Below are 21,716 nucleotides of genomic sequence, written 5' to 3'. Positions count from 1 at the left end.
TGCCTGTCTGGGTGGAGACAGTGGGTAGTGTCGTGATTTCACTGGAGTAGAGACTCCAGTATCGATTCGGTGTTCAATTAGTTGGGTGCATCCGAGGCCCAACTTTTCGTATGAAGGAAATTTCGAAACAGTCATATCCAAACGGAGTTTCTCTTCTGGGCTTAGGTTGTGGAAAGGTGTATCAGAAGACGACGTCTTCTCTATACTTGCAACCTGAGGTATAACTTGAGGAGCTATACCATACAGCCTCCAAAAATCTACACCTAAATACCCCTGTTGCGTCAAAGTTGGCACTATATAAAATGTCACAACTCTCGTTACACCCCTGAATGCTACAGGCAAAGAACAATATCCTACTATCACATTTTCCGAACCATCTGCAGTTGACACCTTGCTCTTGAAATTCTTAAGTTCGACATTATTTTCGTTGACAAAATCCAGGCTACCTTTCCCCAAGACCGAGACATTGGCACCCGAATCTAAAAGACACATAAACTCATGATCGTATATTTTAATTTTGGCATATGGCCTACCATCATCCGCATTGGACAAATGTGTCGATTCGATAGCTTTCCTAAAATATAGCCTTTTCTTATAACGAGCCCTACATTTCAATATCCGCGATGAAGGTCTGTATTTCTCCGCAAACTGGTCATTAAATTCATCTCTGGTCAATTGTGTCGGAATTGGAGGAAAACCTTCCTGTGGAAGACCTTCCTCTGTCCTCGAGTGCGACTCGGGGTTTAATTTGAGGAACGAGAGTCCCCGGTGGCCATCTCGCTCCTGCGAAGGTTTCCCTTGTGAGCATTGCTACACTGAAGTGTAGTAACATTTCTCTCACCGCACTTATAACAAAAAACGTGTCTAACAGTCTCAGGACAATATATAAAACTATGTCCCATGTTGAGGCAATTCCAACATTTTATTCTAGAATAATCATTCTTGTTATTGGGCTTATTAATTTTCAATACCTCAATTTGTGGATCGTTTTCGCCCTCTGATTCGTCAGTTGGATCTTCGAAACGAAGTTCATTAATGTGGCGTTGTCGAGTTGTGATTTGATTGGATGGAGATTTATTCTCTTTAATGATCCTCTCGGCTCTCCTTGCAATTTCGCGAAGTTCGTCAACATCTCCAAAATCCCGCCCAAAAAGCATAAGCCTAAGTTAACTGTTAACATTCTCCCTCATAATTTCTATCAGTGTACTATCGGATAATGGACACCTCAATCTCTGATTCATTTGCATAATAGCTGTATGATAATCATCATACGATTCCTTATTATGCTGGCGACGAGTCGAAATGCGAAGCTTTACTTCATTATCACTCTCCAGACTGCCAAATTCCTTGTTCAATGCATTCTTGAGTTGGTCAAAAGTGGATCTGGGATGCTGTCTGATATATCGCCAATACCACGTCTCTGCCTTATTAGTCAAGAAGATTTGAAAATTGTCCATCAAATAATCTACGGAACAATGAGACCTTTTTGATAAAGTGTCAATCTTGAAAATAAAATCGGAAACACTACCTTCCCCGCTAAAAGAAACATTCCAATCCTTAAGTTTTATTGCCTGATGAGGCACGCTACTTGAAGTGCTCATTTGATTGGAAGGAGATCGACCATTATCTATACTTGAGGATGAAAATTGATTATCACGCTGTTGACTGATAGTATCCCTGATAGACCTGATCTCTGCCTGAGTATTCGATAATGATTGCTGTAAGCATAGGACTAAAGAATGCAATGAATTCATATCTGGGTTATCACCAGGTGGTCTGGAAGTTAATGGGGGAGGATCGTTCAAATCACTCTGCCCCTCCATTTGACTGTCGATTCTAAATACAATAGCTTGGTCAACCGAATAAGTTTCCTCAACGCTGTCAGAAACACCCAAATGTGACGTATCAGAAAATGAATCGTTGTCAACAACGGGTACGTCAATAATAGTTTTGGCGGAATCTCCGGAACTGTTCAAAGAAAAATTAAGTAGAGACCCTTTCAGTGCCTCTATGGATGATGAAAAATCTAATTTGTTGCCACGAGGAGTAACACCTCTACCTCTTCCTCGCGTAATCGAAATATTCAAGTCAGATGATGTAACCGAACGTTCTGTCACTTTGATAGGTTTACCTCTACCGATAATACTGCTCGAAGAAACTGCAGAAGATAAACTCTCTGTATCTCCTTTCTTAATTAGATCTGCAGTAGTAGAATTACGTTGGTCTTGTTTTGCAACTGGTGGGTATGAAATAGATCGTGTTTTGGAACGGGTTTCCATTCCTCAAAATAACCAAAATAGATCTTTCTCAATTATGCCATATGTTCCAAAGTCCATAAGCAAAATGTATAAGAGTTCAAAATAAACGCACAGCAATTAAAACCAATAAGAGTACACAGGAGAAGCGGTATTATTTTTTTCTTAATTTCGATCTCCGAAATAACAGCATTAAACACCAATGTCAATAAAAGGATTGTATTGATACTTTCGTATTCGTGATTGACCCATACATTAAAACAAAATATCGAATCAATTAGATTTCCAATTCTGGATGTTGTAATTCAAATACTTTTAAAATCTTTAGCAAATCTATTTTTCCTGTGTAAATTCACAGGAAAAAAAACAAAAATAATAAAAATAAAAAAAAAAACAATAAAATCATGTGTTCCTAGAGGGATGCTAAGCATTATAGTCAAAATGAATCTGGGCATGGTCAAAATAACGGAGTGCAAGGTATCAACATACACTGACTTCTCCCTTTTTCACTTGGCAAGTGCAGTCTCTGCTAATTGAGAGATTCCATGCCCTGTCTCAAGCAAATAATATGAAAATGAAATTAATATGAGCAAAGCTGCATTTTATTAATGTTATAAAACATTCTACCTATATCCAAAACAAATTTACACCCCTAATGCACGATTTAAAACAATACGAGCATTGACTTGTGCCAATATGACTGAATATCCCAAGCAATCCTTTGAATTGAACATTTGTTGCAACAACGTTGATCTGCTGGTGGCGATCAGGTTGGACTAAAAAAATTTCAACGCAAAAAGAGTACAAGTTGAAGATGTCAAAATGAAATTGCAGCTTTTAAAATATTTACATGATGCGAAAGCAATAGCCATTGCAATAAATTTCAGTTATAAAACTAAAGAAACTCAAAAAATTAGATCCCATGGTTTTACCTTCGCATATGTGAACATTCGATTATATAGAGGTACAGTACAATAAGTTGAGTTGTGGTGGTCGTTAGAATCGGAATAAGGGCAAGGTTTAAGGACAAACCTTGGCTTTGCGTTGGGCGCCATATATGTTACGCACTGGATACATTGGCTCAGCCAAAAATCGCATTAAAAACAAAATTTTTCTAGAACTACATCCTGTGAGTCAATTTGGCATGGCAAGCTGAAAAAATCTCCCGACCAGCTCAGGTGGTATAGATGGTTCTTGACCCGGAGCTCTAAGTGCGTAGCATATAAAGAAATATCGATGCCGTCTAAATATATATATTTCCAAAAAAAAATCCGATCATGTTGTTTGGTTGTACAATAATTATCCAACTTATTACATTGTGTGATATGGCTAGGTGCACGCTCACAAAAAATCGCTTCTGTAACATATACTCCCAAACATATTTTGCTTCAAGCATATACATTTTTGGGTATTGCCCAAACATTTATATGTTTGATCTCTTCCAATATATAATATGTTTGAAAGCATATTGGTCTAAACAATATATGTTTGGGTAGTCTAAGTTCCAAACATTTTGTATTTTTGCATCCAAATTCAATAATGTTGTCTTCCAAAACAACAATATGTTATTATATGAACATATAATATGTTTGGAAGCATTTTGCACCCAAAATTATTATATGCTTAAAAAAATTCTCAAAATTTTATTTATTTATTTATATATTTACAATCATAATGAATTATGAAAATAAACAGGTAATATAGGTGCTGACAACATAGGTTTTCGACCTGAATGCTCAAAATTTTGTTTCTGCCCAATTGTATATTCCCCCACATCTTTCTCACTTCCACGAGATTTTTTAGTTCTTAGCACCTTTTTCTGTAATACAAACATTGTAGAAGAAATTATTCAATTGTATGATTTTTTTTATTTTAATTTTACCTTTTGCCGGACGGGGATTCGAACAGCGGACCACACAGTTTGTAAGGATCAAAGAAGTAGCTGATCAATTGCCCAAGGAAAAATAAAATGTTAATTTTGTAATAACAAGCAACAACCACCAACTTAATTCAATATCGCTCCCTGTTAAATAGCGCTCCAAGCTACTAAACACATATATGTTTATAGGCTATTTCTAAATTAATATATGTTTGCATCCAAGCATATTATATTTACAAACATTTTATGTCCCAAACATAATATGTTCTAGCATATTAACATATATGTCCCAAACATGTTATGCTAGTTTATGAACATTATATGCTTGCACTCAAAAATATTGTGTTTAAAAATTTGTGTTCCAAACATATAATGTTTATAGCCAAACATATGAAAAACAGTCTTTTTCATCCGTGTGGTGTGCCATATTGAGGTACATCTAACCCTCCCATAACGCCTATGACAGCCAAGTACCTAATTTTAAAAGCTGTCCCTATTATGACCACACTACAAACTCACATGACTATTACACTCAGCATCCCTCAAAAGAAAAAAGGTTTTAGAATTTCATTGTAGACTTACAAAAATTCGTTTTGATATATTTCGGAAAATAATAAGTACATGGTTAAATTCTTACGTATAGATAGGATAATTATGAATATGGAATAATTCTATGTCGTAAATGTTTGAGATCGATTTTGAATCAAATAAAACCTCTAAATGCTTTAATACGCCTTTAAACAGTTTTAAATAATTATACAAAAGTTCTGAAGAGAGCATGAATTTAATTATAATACTATTTTTGGTTTAATATACTCAGTACATAACTATATACTTATTTAAATAATTCAAATAGTATAATAGTTAGGTAATTCCAAATAGTATAATTGAAAATTTCTGAAATAACCTTAGAATATTGTGAAAATGCTTAAGCAGTAATATGAGTAGTCGAAACGTATATAATTCATGGTATAAAAGTGTAAGAAAAATGACTGTCTGCACTTAACCCATCAAAACAGAGAAATAAAGTCATATGGTCACCCTAATGTTGGGTTTAAGATTATGTCAAACCTGCCTAACGAGCTCGTTGTTGCTGGGACCAAATTCTCTCTACTATTACTCCATAGGGACACATACACATTTCTGTTTAGTTGAGTTAAAGAAAATTTGAGAAAAGAACAACGTTTAGCAATATTAATGCTGTCTCGCGGACAAATCAGAATGTACTTTTCTCTTTATCGACAATAAAATTGTGTAGAGTATGCTGTCTCATATATGCACTCACATACGTATGTTATTCATTTTTCGTTAAGTTCTCTTTTTTTGTTGGTTAAATTTACTTCAATGTGTACGTATGTATGTGCATGTACGAGAGCGCTAGATTCTAAAATACATAAGTTATGCCTTACTTGTGTAATCAAAATTAAATATATGAATGTTAAGCAAAGCTAGATCATAATACACATGAGTAGTTAGTTTTACTTATGTGTAAACAAAAACAGACGAAATATGTTATATCTAAATGCACCTACATACATGTACGTATATATGCGTGTGCATAATTTCTTAACTAATTTTATGACTTTTCACTGTTTCATGCTTTGGTACTTCATTTATACATCACCCGAGTTGATATAGTTATTTCCAATTTGCAACGGAGGTTGGGACTCCGGACGCTGGGACGTGTGGTAGCCGCAACTATCCACACGATTTAAAAATAAAAAACACAATTTGCGCCAATGGCGACTTAGGGCTGGATTGGTTGATACGATGACTTTGATGACTTTTCCTTGCGTGAATCTACACTATGGTGGTGATCTGCATTCAACTGGAATCGCAAGCAGAAATGTTCACCTCTTCCAGGGCCACTTAAGATTTTGAAATGCCTATACAATGTCGAAGAATTGACCTGTGACATGCGTAGTTAACCTCAATTATCACCAATTTTGTGGAGTCAGCGTGGGAGTCCTCGCTTGAGCGACAACGATCTACGGTTACTTTGCCGGTGTGGACTCTGTTCCTCCGTCTATTGGTGCAACGTGTTTGCAGTTTCCTACGTGAAATTTGGAAATAATTGTAATGCACGCCTGCAATAAATTTCTGAAAACACTTGCTTACCTACGTGACGTCCCCGAAGGGGAAAGTAGATTTTAAAACAAAATAAGCTCAACTCAGGCTGTGATGTCGAACAGATTATATTGCTAAATATCGGCACTTTCTTAAAATAATTCACTTATAAGCAGGTTTGTCAAAAAAAAAGATTACTAATATTTTTAAAGCAATACCCGTGAGTTGTAATGTAAATTAAGCACGAGGCAAATGCCTATCTACACCTCACTGAGGACGATTGTATGGCGATTGACGTCGAAAGAAACCCAAAGGTAACAAAAATCAATTTTGCGCCAAGCTTTCTCGGAATTTTCTAGATTGCTTTCGGTATCGTGTGTCCTTGTATGTGTAGACATGAGCAAGTTGTCATATCTAAGAAGTCATCAAATGCGTTTGCGAATTAATATGTCTGCGCGATACGATGCGTGGGATCTTTACGTTTTTATGAAACACAATGAAAGCGATCCGTTACAGGTGTGATATATTACTTGGTCAAGTCGGGCGACTTGGAGCCTTATTTAAAACTCAACCGTTCTGAGGAAAGTCTGGCATTACAGTGTGTAGGATATGACTAAGATATGGGGAAATTATCACAGAATTTTGTGTGTGGGAATTTTGGCCATATTTGTATAAACCGGAAAAACGAATATATGGAGGCTTTATCTAATTCTGAACCAAATTAGATCAAACTTGACACACTTAAATATCATATCAAATATATTCTCCGTGGAAACTATGCAGTCAATTGGAGGAAAATGGGTCTAAAATATGAAATAGTCTACCATATTTTCCCAACTCTGGTGTACATATAACGGGAGCTATATATAATCTGAACCGATTATGGGCGATACATATATATGGTAGCTATATCTAAATCTGAACCGAATTTGATGAAATTTTGCACACTTTAAGGGTACTATAAAAAATTACTTTGTGTTAAATTTGAAGACAATCGGGTGGTAAATAAGCGCAGTATGGTCTAATTTGTCGAAATCGGGCGATACATATATATATGGGGGCTATATGTAACTTTGATCCATTTTTTTCCAAATTCAACCGTGTTTTTCCTTTGACCAAGAAAACATGTTGTACCAAATTTTATCAAAATCGGTTAATTATCGGAATTAGAATTAGATACCGAAGAATGTGATTTTGATGGTTAATATTTTTTTAATTTTAATTAATAAAATTAATTTAATAAAATGACAATTGGTTTGTACTATTTACATCAAGTTCTGGGGATAAGGCACTTTCTTAATAAGGAAAATAAGCAAATATAAATTAAACTCCATCTAAGAGTATATTCTATAGTATTCCAAGTGGAATTACAATTTCGACCCCTCTATAGTAACGCACCTGGAATAAGGGGGATTGACGCCCTTTTTGTTGGTAACATTTTGATAAGATATATCGATATACCATGTTTGGCGATACTAGATTGATTGTAAATAATTTTTGCCGCAAATTTTCATTTTCCGCCCATAGTGCATTGGGAGAATGTCAATTCTACTTTTTATGCAAAATTTCACGTAAATCGGTAGTAAACTTTGGCCTCTGTGGTCATATGAGTCTACATCGGACGAGAGATATATATGGGAGCTATATCTAAATCTGAACCGATTTGAATCAAATTTATCAAGCATTGGTAGAATGTCAATTCTACTCTTTATGCAAAATTTCACGAAAATTGGTAGTAACCTTTGGCCTCTGCGGTCATACTATGACCACTATTTCTTGGCGTTACATACAAATGCACAAACTTATTATACCCTGTACCACAGTAGTGCTGAAGGGTATAAAAAATATGGGAAACATTTAAATCTAAAGCAATTTTAAGGAAACTTCGTAAAAGTTTATTTATGATTTATCGCTCGATATATATGTAAGTTTAGGAAAATTAGAGTCATTTTTACAACTTTTCGACTAAGCAGTGGCGATTTGACCATTTTTGTCGAAATCAGAAAAACATATATATGGGAGCTATATCTAAATCTGAACCGATTTCAACCAAATTTGGCACGCATAGCTACAATGCTAATTCTACTCCCTGTGCAAAATTTCAACTAAATCGGAGTTAAAAATTGGCCTCTGTGGTCATATGAGTGTAAATCGGGCGAAAGCCATATATGGGAGCTATATCTAAATCTGAACCGATTTCAACCAAATTTGGCACGCATAGCTACAATGCTAATTCTACTCCCTGTGCAAACTTTCAATTAAATCGGAGTAAAAGATTGGCCACTGTGGTCATATGAGTGTAAATCGGGCGAACGATATATATGGGAGCTATATCTAAATCTGAACCGATTTCAATAAAATTTGGCACACTTGACTACACTACTAATTGTACTCCTAGTGCATAATTTCAACCAAATTGGGGTAAAACTCTGGCTTCTGGGACCGTATTAGTCCATATCGGGCGAAAGATATATATGGAAGCTATATCTAAATCTGAACCGCTTTCAATAAAAAACACTTGACTATAGTACTAATTGTTCTTCTTGTGCAAAATTTTAAGCATATTAGGGTAAAACTCTGGCTTCTGGGGCCATATAAGTACATATCGGGCGAAATATATATATGGGAGCTATATCTAAATCTGAACCGATTTCTTCCAAAATCAATAGGGTTCTATTCTTAGCCAAAACACATACTTGTGCCGATTGGACTAAAACTGCGACCAAGACTTTGATTACAAAAATGTGTTCACGGACAGACGGACATTGCTATATCGACTCAGGAGCCCACCCTGAGCATTTTTGCCAAAGACACCATGTGCCTATCTCGTCTTCTTCTGGGTGTTGCAAACATATGCACTAACTTATAATACCCTGTTCCAAAGTGTGGCGCAGGGTATAAAAAGTGATGGAAACTAAACATTTATTTCAAACAATTGAAAATAGTTACCTTTTTATGGAAAACATTAATAGAGTTTTGCAATCAACATCAATTTAATTTTTAATTGTATCACTTAAAAAATTAATTCACATTTGCTAATGAAATCAATTAATTTTTTAACCAAGTATTTTCGTAATGTCCAATTAAAACTGCGATTGATATTATAATTTTCGTGATTGAAGACATTTCAATTAAAAAATTAATTGGATCAATTAATTTCGTGATTGAATCAGAAAAACATTTGTGTGTGTGTGTGTGTAAGACTTACCACAACATTGCGTTTCGAAACGTTCCTTCATCAATATGGACGTTTTATTTACCACACGTGTTTGAAGTTTGTATGTTGAACATCTGGGTGGGACATTAAAACACCAACTGGAACTACGTACTTGATAGTTTTGCAACTCTGTAGTAACAACTTCAACGGGATATCTGTAAGTGAGGAATTTTATATTAGTATGACATAAATAATTTTTGTGTACTATTGGATTTTGTTTTTTTTTATACCCTCCACCATAGGGTGGGGGGGGTATATTAACTTTGTCATTCCGTTTGTAACACATCGAAATATTGCTCTAAGACCCCATAAAGTATATATATTCTGGGTCGTGGTGAAATTCTGAGTCGATCTAAGTATGTCCGTCCGTCTGTTGAAAACACGCTATCTTCCGAACGAAACAAGCTATCGACTTGTTACAAGTAGTTGTTATTGATGTAGGTCGGATGGTATTGCAAATGGGCCATATCGGTCTACTTTTACGTATAGCCCCCATATAAACCGATCCGCAGATTTGGCTTGCGGAGCCTCAAAGAGAAACAAATTTCATGCGATCCGGCTGACATTTGGTACATGGTGTTGGTATATGGTCTCTAACAACCATGCAAAAATTGGTCCACATCGGTCCATAATTATATATAGCCCCATATAAACCGATCTCCAGATTTGACCTCCGTAGCCTCAGGTATGAGCAAAATTCATCTGATTCGGTTGAAATTTGGTAGTTTATGGTCTCTAACAACCATGTCAAAATTGGTCCATATCGGTCTATAGTTATATATAGCCGATCCCCAAGAATAATCTACCAATATTTTATTTCTATAGAAAATTTTGTCAAAATTTTTTCAAGATTTTATTTCTATAGAAAATTTTGTCAAAATGTTATTTCTATAGAAAATTTTGTCAAAATTTTATTGATATAGAAAATTTTGTTGAAATTTTATTTCTATAGAAAATGTTTGTCAAACTGAATTATATACATACCTAATCGGCCTTTTTTTGAGAAGACGGTGTTAGGAAGTTTTAAGATACCTTGCCATCGGCAAGTGTTACCGCAACCCAAGTAATTTGATTGTGGATGTTAGTCTGTAGTAGAAGTTTCTATGCAATCCATGGTGGAGGGAACATAAGATTCGGAATGGCCGAACTTACGGCCGTATATACTTGTTTTTCTTTCAAATTCTAGATATCCAGCCATCCATAGTGGGCAAAATATATAATTTAATTTTTGTACGGATTTGTGTGGTAGGACTGACAGTGCTATATAGTCAAATATCACATTAAACCCTTCGTAAAAAAGAGGACGGAATTATGGGCCAATAAATCTTGATTTTCCATTGATTCTTCGTGAGTTTTGTGCCAACAACATAATCAATACATTTTCACATCGTTAGCATAACCACTGTGTTTGCAAAGCGTAATGTACTCAATCCGTCGAACACAACTATATCCACGGTGATGACATATGCGATCGTTTAAACGTCTACATTGTTTATCTTACCATATATTTCACTGCTAGAAATTTGAGAATATCTCATCCTCAGCCACACTGTTCACTACATGGACGGCGGAAGTACGTAAGCAGTTGAATGTTAGAGTCGATGGCGAAATAATTCCGACAGTAAACTACCCCCAAAATACTCGGGGTAAGATTAGACAGCCTGTTTAAGCCGTCTGCCCATGCCACTGCAATTTGTAACAAGTTCCGCGATAGAAACAAGGTCACTTGCCGGCAGCACTTGGGATGCGGACAATGATACCTTGTTGACTACCTATAAGGCAATTGGCCGGTCAGTGGTAAACTATGCAGCGCCAGTATGGATATGTCAGACAAGCGACATGCAGTGGAATAACATCCAGACCTGTCAGAACGCTGTCCTTAGAACTGCAACAGGATGTCTCCGCAGTACACCCCTGTATCACCTTTATGCGGAGACCAAGATCATCCCGGTGCGTCGACACAATTACATGTTGTCAAAGCAGTACCTCTTGGGTTGCTATCGAACCAGGAATGTAGGGGTTGATCTTCACCTTCTAGAGCGCGAGATCCGGCGTTACAAAAGTGAGCCTCTAGATCAGACAGCATATCAGACAGGTCTGAACAAGATTCATGAGGATACTGTAACTGAAGCGGTGAGAAGCTACAAGGTTAATCCTGTTCTCGGAGTCCGACCACCGCCCATAGCACCGGAGGAAAGAGACCTCCCACGGCAGACCAGGGTGGTTTTAGCGCAATTAAGATCAGGCAAGTGCAGCCGCCTAAATTTCTACAGTGATTGTCAAAATTATATTTCTATAGAAAATTTTGTAAAAATTATATTTCTATATAAAATTGTGTCTAAATTTTATTTCTATAAACAATTTTTATCAAAATTTTATTTCTATAGACAATTTTGTCAAAATTTTATTTCTATAGAAAATTTTGTCAAAATTATATTTCTATAGAAAATGTTATCAAAATTATATTTCTATAGAAAATTTTGTCGAAATTTTTTTTCTATAGAAAATTTTGTCAAAATTTTAATTCTATAGAAAATTTTGTCAAAATTTTAATTCTATAGAAAATTTTGTCAAAATTATATTACTATAGAAAATTTTGTCAACATTTTATTTCTATAGAAAAATTCGTCGAAATTTTATTTCTATAGAAAATTTTGTCAAAATTTTATTTCTATAGAAAATTTTGTCAAAATTTTATTTCTATAGAAAATTTTGTCAAAATTTTATTTCTATAGAAAATTTTGTCAAAATTTTATTTCTATAGAAAATTTTGTCAAAATTTTATTTCTATAGAAAATTTTGTCAAAATTTTATTTCTATAGAAAATTTTGTCAAAATTTTATTTCTATAGACAATTTTATCAAAATTTTATTTCTATAGACAATTTTATCAAAATTTTATTTCTATAGAACATTTTATTTCTATAGAAAATTTTGTCAAAATTTTATTTTTATAGAAAATTTTGTCAAAATTTTATTTCTATGAAAAATTTTGTCCAAAGTTTATTTCTATAGAAAATTTTGTCAACATTTTATTTCTATAGAAAATTTCGACGAAATTTTATTTCTATAGAAAATTTTGTTAAAATTTTATTTCTATATAGAAAAGTTTGTCAAAATTTTATTTCTATAGAAAATTTTGTCAAAATTTTATTTCTATAGAAAATTTTGTCGAAATTTTATTTCTATAGAATTTTTTTTCGAAATTTTATTTCTATAGAAAATTTTGTCTAAATTGATTTCTATAGAAAATTTTGTCAATTTTGTTGTCTGCAAGAAAATTTTCTCAAAATATTATTTCTATGTATGTCGCTCTCATTCCTTCATCACTATAATCGCCGATCAGGTGATTGTAAATCTCTTCTGAAATCGAACTGGATGGCTTTGTCTCTCGCTTCTCCTAGAAGTCCGAAAACCAATTTTAGTATTGGGAGCACAAATTAAAAATGCGGGATATTTTTTTTAGATGTTTGAGAATTTATTCCGAAAAAAAAATTGTAACAGACTGAGTTTTGGAAGAAGTGCCCGATGGTAGATAATACTTTCTCTTTTATTTTATTTAATTTGACTTTATTTTGTAATTCGAAGCCTCAGGTGGACAATTTAACACAAATTACAAAGTTTTTCTCATTTTTCAGGCAACATTTCATTTGACTCAATCCGCGAATCGACCAATAAATATGCGATGAAAAAAACAAAGACTTTTCCTTTGTTGCCTTGGGAACAGCTACAAGCTTCCTGCAAATGCTTTTTAGTGGGCACGAAACTTTACATATTAAAAACCAAAAAATAACTATGTTGTTTACATTCCGGGCAAATGACACATACATGAATATACTTTCAGTATTGTCTGTTGCATATATCCCGAACTACGTCATATAGTTTCAATCCAGCATTACTGATTAGCACACAGCCAATATTTAGAAATATCGATTTTGTTTTGTGTTTGCAAACGAAATTCTCAAATCAATTAAATCCCATACCTTCCTCACTCCAAGAAATTTATGATTTTTAGATAATTTTTGGTACTTACGTTACTTTTGTTTTACACAAATTCAAATCTCTCCTATTGTCTTGATCATAGAGATGCTCGGTCCGAGCATAGGCCAACACTATGAGGCAACTGCAGTAGAATAGAAATATTCGTGTATGCGCCATAATTTTGTGCGACAGTGTAACTTTTGAACAATCAATGAAAACTAAACCCCAAATGATAACTTTCAAACGAAAGCAATCTGAAAAGAACAATAGACGTTAATAATAATAACGAAAACAAATATCAAATGAAATGGCAAACTTACTGCTGAGATCGGCAAAATCAATTAATGATCAACAAAATTGATTCTGTCGATGATTTTGATACATATTTCAATTTCTCCCTTTTGATTTATGAATTTTTGGCCGGAACTTCCTCCCTTTGATTCCTTTTCTATGGAATGGAATTTTGTTAATATTGAATTGTGCTGTCTAAGCTATATTATTATGTAGCACTCTTATTGTTGATGAATGGGATATGAATGTTGATACTGCTGCTGTTGCCGCTATTGATGATTCAGTCAGTCCGACAGTGCGTTTTTTGTATATGAAGCTACGGTTTTGGCTGGCTACTGTTACTGCTGGGGCTTGGGATCTGTGGTGAGATCTCAACTCCCGCCTGGCTTTGTTTATTTGATTTCGTTTTTTTGCGGAATGATTATATGTAATTTTTAGTTGCTACTTTTTGTTATGGCTCCACAGCTTCAGTCCTCTGTATGTTATAACAATTTGTTTATTTATTATTGCTTTTAGTTTTATTTTGACGTAGTATTTTTTGTTGTATTTTTTGCTCTGGTTTATCCGCTTAATTTTATCACTAGTTTGTCACCAGCTCTAGTCACAATCAACTCTGTCAGTGTGTGGTGGCCTTCTTGATGAGAACATTCCAACCATCTATATGAGAAGCAACGCATAATCTCAGCAATCTTTTGCTGTGCTATTTTTCTATTTCAAAGGCGAAAATTCTGCAAAGAAAGAAAATAAAAAGAGAATCGATTAAGATAATTCGAGCATAGATTTTTTTCCTTTATTAAGCCATAGAAAATATTTCGCTGTGAAAAATAATAAAAAAGAAATATATGAAATTTTATCAAAATTTAATTAAAATTTTATTTCATTTCTAATAGAACTTTTTACGAAAAATATAATTATGTTGAACGCTTTTATCAAAATTGTATTTTATCATAATTCTTTAATCAAAATTTTGCTTCCTTAGCAAAATGTTTTCTGAATTCACCGAATTTATTCTCAGTATAGGTTGGTAGTTTCTTAGCAAATATTGTATGCTAATGAAGAATGTGGAATAGAATCCCGAAATTTTGTGAAAATTTCATTATGGCTCCACAGCTTCAGTCCTCTGTATGTTATTACAATTTGTTTATTTATTATTGCTTTTAGTTTTACTTTGACGTAGTATTTTTTGTTGTATTTTTTGCTCTGGTTTATCCGCTTAATTTTATCACTAGTTTGTCACAGTCAGCACCCACTAACCAGCTCTAGTCACAATCAACTCTGTCAGTGTGTGGTGGCCTTCTTGATGAGAACATTCCAACCATCTACATGAGAAGCAACGCATAATCTCAACAATCTTTTGCTGTGCTATTTTGTCAAAATTTTTTATTTCTATAGAAAACTAGCGTAACCCGGCCCGCTTCGCCGCGCCTTCCGAAGCATATTTGGAGGAATATTTTGCGTTAACTTAGTCAACTATATCCTTCGTGCTGAAAACAAATTCGAAAAGATTTGAATTCTTTTAAACAAATCGGAATACTTGATTTTTCGTTTATAGGTACAAATACGGCGGGAGAGGGTGTACCTTCTTCTATATTTCTTGTGAATTTTAAGTGTGGTTTGTCAAGGAAAGGTATCCTTCTCCTCAATATATCTGAAAATTAAGCACTATATTATAATAACATACAAAGAATTACTGTTTCCCATCCAATAAATCGGAAAAAGCACAAATAGTAAAAAATTGTACCACATTAACATTTTCTAAAACGTTGGAAAATGATGCACCCTCTACGTTAGCTGCCAATTTCATGTAAATTTAAGTTCTTTACTAAAAATAAGTCTGGCAGAAGCCTGTGCAAAAATCATAAAATTATGTACCGAGTTGCCATTTACGGACAACCCTCTACTTTCAATTTAAGAAAAAAAAAAACGGACAAAAGGGAACCCACCCCCACCTTCGCTCCACTCCGACCTGATATCGGACTGTCACGTACCCTATATTAATTTCGCAACTACTCAATGGTCCCTATAAATTCTATCGAAGTAAATCGACCAAGTTTATTTCAATTTTCCCCTTCCCCAACCAGATATCGAAAAATCATATACTAATTTTAAAATCATGTAGAAATTTAATCACCTCCTCCCACGTTCCCTGTAAATTTCAAGTAGAACGGCGATGTTTAAATTTTGCTCTATTGTTTTAAAGGGACGTCACTTTCCCCGATACAATATCGACAAACACCGTAGTGAATAGCACCCCTAACCTCCCCTGAAAATTCTTGAAACTTTCCTTCAAGTGTGGGGCAAGAAAGGTTGCCTCTTCGTTCATAACCTTCCCCCACTGCCTATGTAAATTTCAAGAAAACTTAAGAATTGTTGTTTTTTTTTTGCAGTTTTAGAGGAGGACCTCCTCCCCGAATAAATATCGAAAAGTGATGTAGCGTATCTTTTGTAAACGTCCCAGAAAATGTCAAGCAAATTATAAGCCTAAAAGGGCGGTCTCTCTTCCATCCAAATATCACAAAATCAGGTATCAACTATTAATATCGTAACCTCTCCCCAGTCCTCTGTAAATTTCAAGTAACTCGGTAAAAGTTTGTTTCTCTGTACGTACTTAAGAGAAGCGGATGTCTCCCTATGCCCTATGCCTAATGTAGCGGATTTTTGTCTAGATGCCAACCCCAACATTCAATGAAAATTTCAAGCAAATAGCATAATTTTGTTCCAAATTTTCAAAAAGCAGGGCAAGGGGGAGGTCCCCCTCCCCATCCACATATGAAATCATCGGGTACCCCATATTAATTCCATAACCTCACCACATGTTCTCTGTAAATCTCAGATAATTTAGAGAATTTTAGTTTTTTCACTGTACTTAAAAACAAGTATATACAGCACTAAGTTCGGCCGGGCCGAATCTTAAATACCCACCACCATGAACCAAATATTAGGGTTTCCTTTGAAATTTCAGGAGGACTTGAGGACACTTCTCGAAGATAAATTTAAAGATTTCACCTATGAGGACTATATCAGATTCTGGATTTATAAGAACCATTTTTGTTTGAGTTATAGAGGAATCATTAACATCTCTTGTAAGTATGCAAGAAAATTATAAAATAACGTCTTGATTTGAAATCTTAAATCTGTAGAAGTAAAATCTGGAAATTTTACATTGAGTTTCAAGCAATTTTCATGATCAGTGCGCCTTCTACACCCTTAAAAAGTTAAGTCGGTCCATATGGAGGCATTACCACATGGACCGATAAAAACTTAATCCGATACTCGCTTTTGTGAGCCTAAAATACCAGAATATTTACAATTTCAGGCAAATCAGATAAAAACTACGGTTTCTAGAAACCCAAGGAGTTAAATCGGGAGATCGTTCTTATGGGGGCTATACTAAAGTATGGACCGATGCTCACCGTTTTCGGCACACCTCTTTATGACCCGAAAATACCTCTAGATTTCCAATTTCAGGCAAGTAGGATAAAAACTTCGGATTCTAGAAGCCCAAGAAGTAAAATCGGGAAATGGGTCTATATGGGGCTATACCAAAATATGGACCGATACTCACCATTTTCGGCACACCTCTTTATGGTCCTAAAATACCTCTAGATTGGAAATTTCAGACAAATTGGATAAAAACTACGGTTTCTATAAGCCCAAGACCACAAATCGGGAGGGCGTTTTATATGGGGACCATACCAAAACATGGACCGATACTCACAATTTTTGGCACACGTATTTGTGGTCCTACAATACCTCTAGATATCCAATTTCAAGTAAATTGAATAAGAACTGCGGTTTCTATATAAGCCTAAGATGTAAAATCGGGAGATCGGTCTATATGGGGGGCTATACCAAAATATGGACCAATACTCACCATTTTCGGCACACCTCTTTATGGTTCTAAAATACCTCTAGATTTCCAATTTCAGGCAAATTGGATAAAAACTACGGATTCTATAAGCCCAAGACCCCAAATCGGGAGGTCGTTTTATATGGGGAACATACCAAAACATGGACCGATACTCACAATTTTTGGCACACGTATTTGTGGTCCTACAATACCTCTAGATTTCCAATTTCAGGTAAATTGAACAAAAACTGCGGTTTCTATAAGCCCAAGAAGTAAAATCGGGATATCGGTCTATATGGGGGCTATACCAAAACATTGACCGATACTCTCAACTTTTGGCACACCTCTTTATGGTCATAAAATACCTCTAGATTTCAAATTTCAGGCAAATTGGATAAAAACAACGATTTCTATAAGCCCAAGACCCCAAATCGGGAGGTCGGTTTATATGGGGACTATATCAAAACCTGGACCGATATAGCCCATCTTCGAACTTGACCTGCCTGCAGACAAAAGACGAGTTTGTGCAAAATTTCAGCACGATTGCTTCATTATTGAAGACTGTAGCGTGCTTACAACAGACAGACAGACAGACAGACAGACAGACGGACAGACGGACATCGTTATATCGTCTTAGAATTTCTCCCTGATAGAGAATATATATACTTTATATAGTCGGAAATCGATATTTCGATGTGTTACAAACGGAATGACAAACTTATTATACCCCCGTCACCATTCTATGGTGGTGGGTATAAAAAGTCGAACAAAGGGAGTAGCGGATCTTTGTCTAGATGCCAACCCCAATCTTCAATGAAAATTTCAAGCAAATCGGTCAACTTTGGTCCAATTTTCAAAAAGTCCGACGAAGGGGAGGTCCCCCTCCGCACCAAGGTGTCAAAAAATGAGGTACCCTATTTTCACCACATGAACGCCCCCTACGATCTCTGAAAGTTTCAAGTAAATCGGTTCAGCCGTTTCGGAGCCAACTCGGAACATACAAATAAAAAAACAAACAAACATAAATTGAATTTTATATATATAGATTTTCTAAAAATTTTATTTCTATAGAAAATCTTGTCAAAATTTTATTTCTATAGAAAATTTTGTGAAAATTTTATTTCTATAGAAAATTTTGTCAAAATTTTATTTCTATAAAAAATTTTGTCAAAATTTTATTTCAATAGAAAATTTTGTCAAAATTTTATTTCTATAGAAAATGTTGTCAAAATTTTATTTCTATAGAAAATTTTGTCAAAATTTTATTTCTATAGAAACTTTTGTCAAAATTTTATTTCTATAGAAAATTTTGTCAAAATTTTATTTCTATAGAAAATTTTATTTCTATAGAAAATTTTGCCAAAATTTTATTTCTATAGAAAATTTAGTCAAAATTTAATTTCTATAGAAAATTTTTCTCAAAATTGTATTTCTATAGAAAATTTTGCCAAAATTTTATTTTATTTCTATAGAAAATTTTGTCAAAATTTTATTTTATTTCTATAGAAAATTTTGTCAAAATTTTATTTCTATAGCAAATTTTGTCAAAATTTTATTTCTAAGAAAATTTTGTCAAGATTTTATTTCTAAGAAAATTTTGTCAAAATTTTATTTCTATAGAAAATTTTGTCAAAATTTTATTTCTATAGAAAATTTTTCTCAAAATTTTATTTCTATAGAAAATTTTTCTCAAAATTTTATTTCTATAGAAAATTTTTCTCAAAATTTTATTTCTAAAAAAAATTTTGCCAAAATTTTATTTTATTTCTATAGAAAATTTTGTCAAAATTTTATTTCTATAGAAAATTTTGTCAAAATTTTATTTCTATAGAAAATTTTGTCAAAATTTTATTTATATAGAAAATTTTGTCAAAATTTTATTTATATAGAAAATTTTGTCAAAATTTTATTTCTATAGAAAATTTTGTCAAAATTTTTTATTTCTATAGAAAATTTTGTCAAAATTTTATTTCTATAGAAAATTTTGTCAAAATTTTATTTCTATAGAAGTTTATCAAAATTTTATTTCTATAGAAGATTTTGTCAAAATTTTATTTCTATAGAAAATTTTGTCAAAATTTTATTTCTATAGAAAATTTTGTCAAAATTTTATTTCTATAGAAAATTTTGTCAAAATTTTATTTCTATAGAAAATTTTGTCAAAATTTTATTTTTATAGAAAATGTTGTCAAAATTTTATTTCTACAGAAAATTTTGTCAAAATTTTATTTCTATAGAAAATTTTGTCAAAATTTTATTTCTATAGAAAATTTTGTCAAAATTTTATGTCTATAGAAAATTTTGTCAAAATTTTATGTCTATAGAAAATTTTGTCAAAATTTTATTTCTATAGAAAATTTTGTCAAAATTTTATTTCTATAGAAAATTTTGTCAAAATTTTATTTCTATAGAAAATTTTGTCAAAATTTTATTTCTATAGAAAATTTTGTCAAAATTTTATTTCTATAGATAATTTTGTCAAGATTTTATTTCTATAGAAAATTTTGCCAAAATTTTATTTTATTTCTATAGAAAATGTTGTCAAAATGTTATTTCTATAGGAAATTTTGTCAAAATTTTATTGCTATAGAAAATTTTGTCAAAATTTTATTTCAATTTCCATTTATTTCGTATTACAAAGCCAATGAGGCCAAATAATAAATGTATTACATGACTAAAGCCTAAGTAAAGATACATAAAATAACAAGTGTGTAAATTTAAAATTGTATAACAAGTTTTTACATGAGTAACTCATAAAGGGCTACCCCCCCCCTTAGTAGTCCTTTTTATATTGTTTTAGTATTTTCAACGCAACGTGAAATGCCGATCGGACTCGATTAAAGGGTGATACGGTCAAAATTTGGTCAAGGGAAAACGCGTGTAAATCGGTGAAATCGTTTATTTAAAAAATCAAATTAAATTTCTTTTTCAAGTTCAATTAGTATAAAATTCAGGAAAAATATTCAGTTAGGCTTTCGCTTTTGCAAATCCGAATTGCCGGGCCTCACGGTTGACACCTGCCATCAGATTTTGTACAGCCACCTTGTCCACTTTCTTCGCCGCAAAAAGCCAGTTTGCCTTGAACTGCTGCTCGTCCTTAGCAGTTTTTTGGTCTTCTTTAGGTTCCGCTTGACAATAGCCCAGTATTTCTCAATTGGGCGGAGCTCTGGCGTGTTGGGAGGGTTCTTGTCCTTGGGAACCACCTGCACGTTGTTGGCGGCGTACCACTCCATGGCCTTTTTACCGTAATGGCAAGATGTCAAATCCGGCCAAAACAGTACGGAACAACCGCGTTTCTTCAGGAAAGGCAGCAGACGTTTATTCAAACACTCTTTCACGTAAATTTCTTGGTTGACAGTACCGGAAGCTATGAAAATGCTGCTTTTCAAGCCACAGGTACAGATGGCTTGCCAAACCAGATATTTCTTTGCGAACTTTGACAGTTTTATGTGCTTGAAAATATCTGCTACCATTCCCCTTCCTTTTGCTGTATAAAACTCCTATCCCGGAAACTGCTTGTAGTCGGCTTTGACGTAGATTTCGTCGTCCATTACCACGCAGTCAAACTTCGTCAGCATCGTCGTGTACAGCCTCCGGGATCGCGCTTTGGCCGTCGTATTTTGTTTATCATCATTTTTGGCTCGATGCACGGTTGTAGACGATACACCCAGCTTATTTGCGGCATCTCGGAGAGAGAGGTTAGGGTTTCGCTTGAAACTACCGGCAACTCTCTTTGTCGTCTCAGCGGCTTCCGGTTTTCGATTTCCCCCCGATCCAGACTTCCTGGCTGTCGACAAACGTTCCCCACTTCAATTACATTTGTAACGGTTGATTTGGCAACTTTTAGCGATTTTTCCAGCTTTGCGTGCGAGTAGCTCGGATTTTCGCGATGCGCGAGCAAAATTTTGATACGCTGCTCTTCTTGCTTGGACGGCATTTTGACAACTGAAGAGTGAATTCCAAAATCAAAATAGGAGCAACATTCTACACACACACACACCTTCAAAATGAGGGGTGTTCAGTGTTTTTAAATGCAAAATTGAAAGAAATACGTCAAGTTTATATTGACCAAATTTTGACCGTATCACCCTTTACAAATACATGCATATTATTTATAGCCATCATATCGAGCCAAAGTTAATGTTTTCTGAAAATTAGATCAACCCATCATTCCAAC

General features: G+C 34.0%; 1 protein-coding gene across 5 annotated transcripts in view; it reads right to left on the bottom strand.

Moving 5' to 3' along the window:
* drpr (multiple EGF like domains draper) overlaps positions 1-21,716 on the bottom strand; it is a 117,535-nt gene that overhangs the window by 32,175 nt on the left and 63,644 nt on the right. For all 5 annotated transcript variants that reach the window (XM_075306554.1, XM_075306556.1, XM_075306555.1 and 2 more), the window contains 3 exons: positions 13,719-14,417; positions 13,451-13,652; positions 9,410-9,573 (listed from right to left, as the gene is read on the bottom strand). In XM_075306554.1, coding sequence (XP_075162669.1) covers positions 9,410-9,573; positions 13,451-13,575 — 289 coding nt within the window. In that variant the 5' untranslated portion in view covers positions 13,576-13,652; positions 13,719-14,417. The remainder of the gene's footprint in view (positions 1-9,409; positions 9,574-13,450; positions 13,653-13,718; positions 14,418-21,716) is intronic.

Source organism: Haematobia irritans, chromosome 4 (genome assembly GCF_050003625.1).
Source record: "Haematobia irritans isolate KBUSLIRL chromosome 4, ASM5000362v1, whole genome shotgun sequence".
Classification (NCBI taxonomy): Eukaryota; Metazoa; Arthropoda; class Insecta; order Diptera; family Muscidae; genus Haematobia; species Haematobia irritans.
This window is presented reverse-complemented; position numbering and strand designations above follow the sequence as displayed.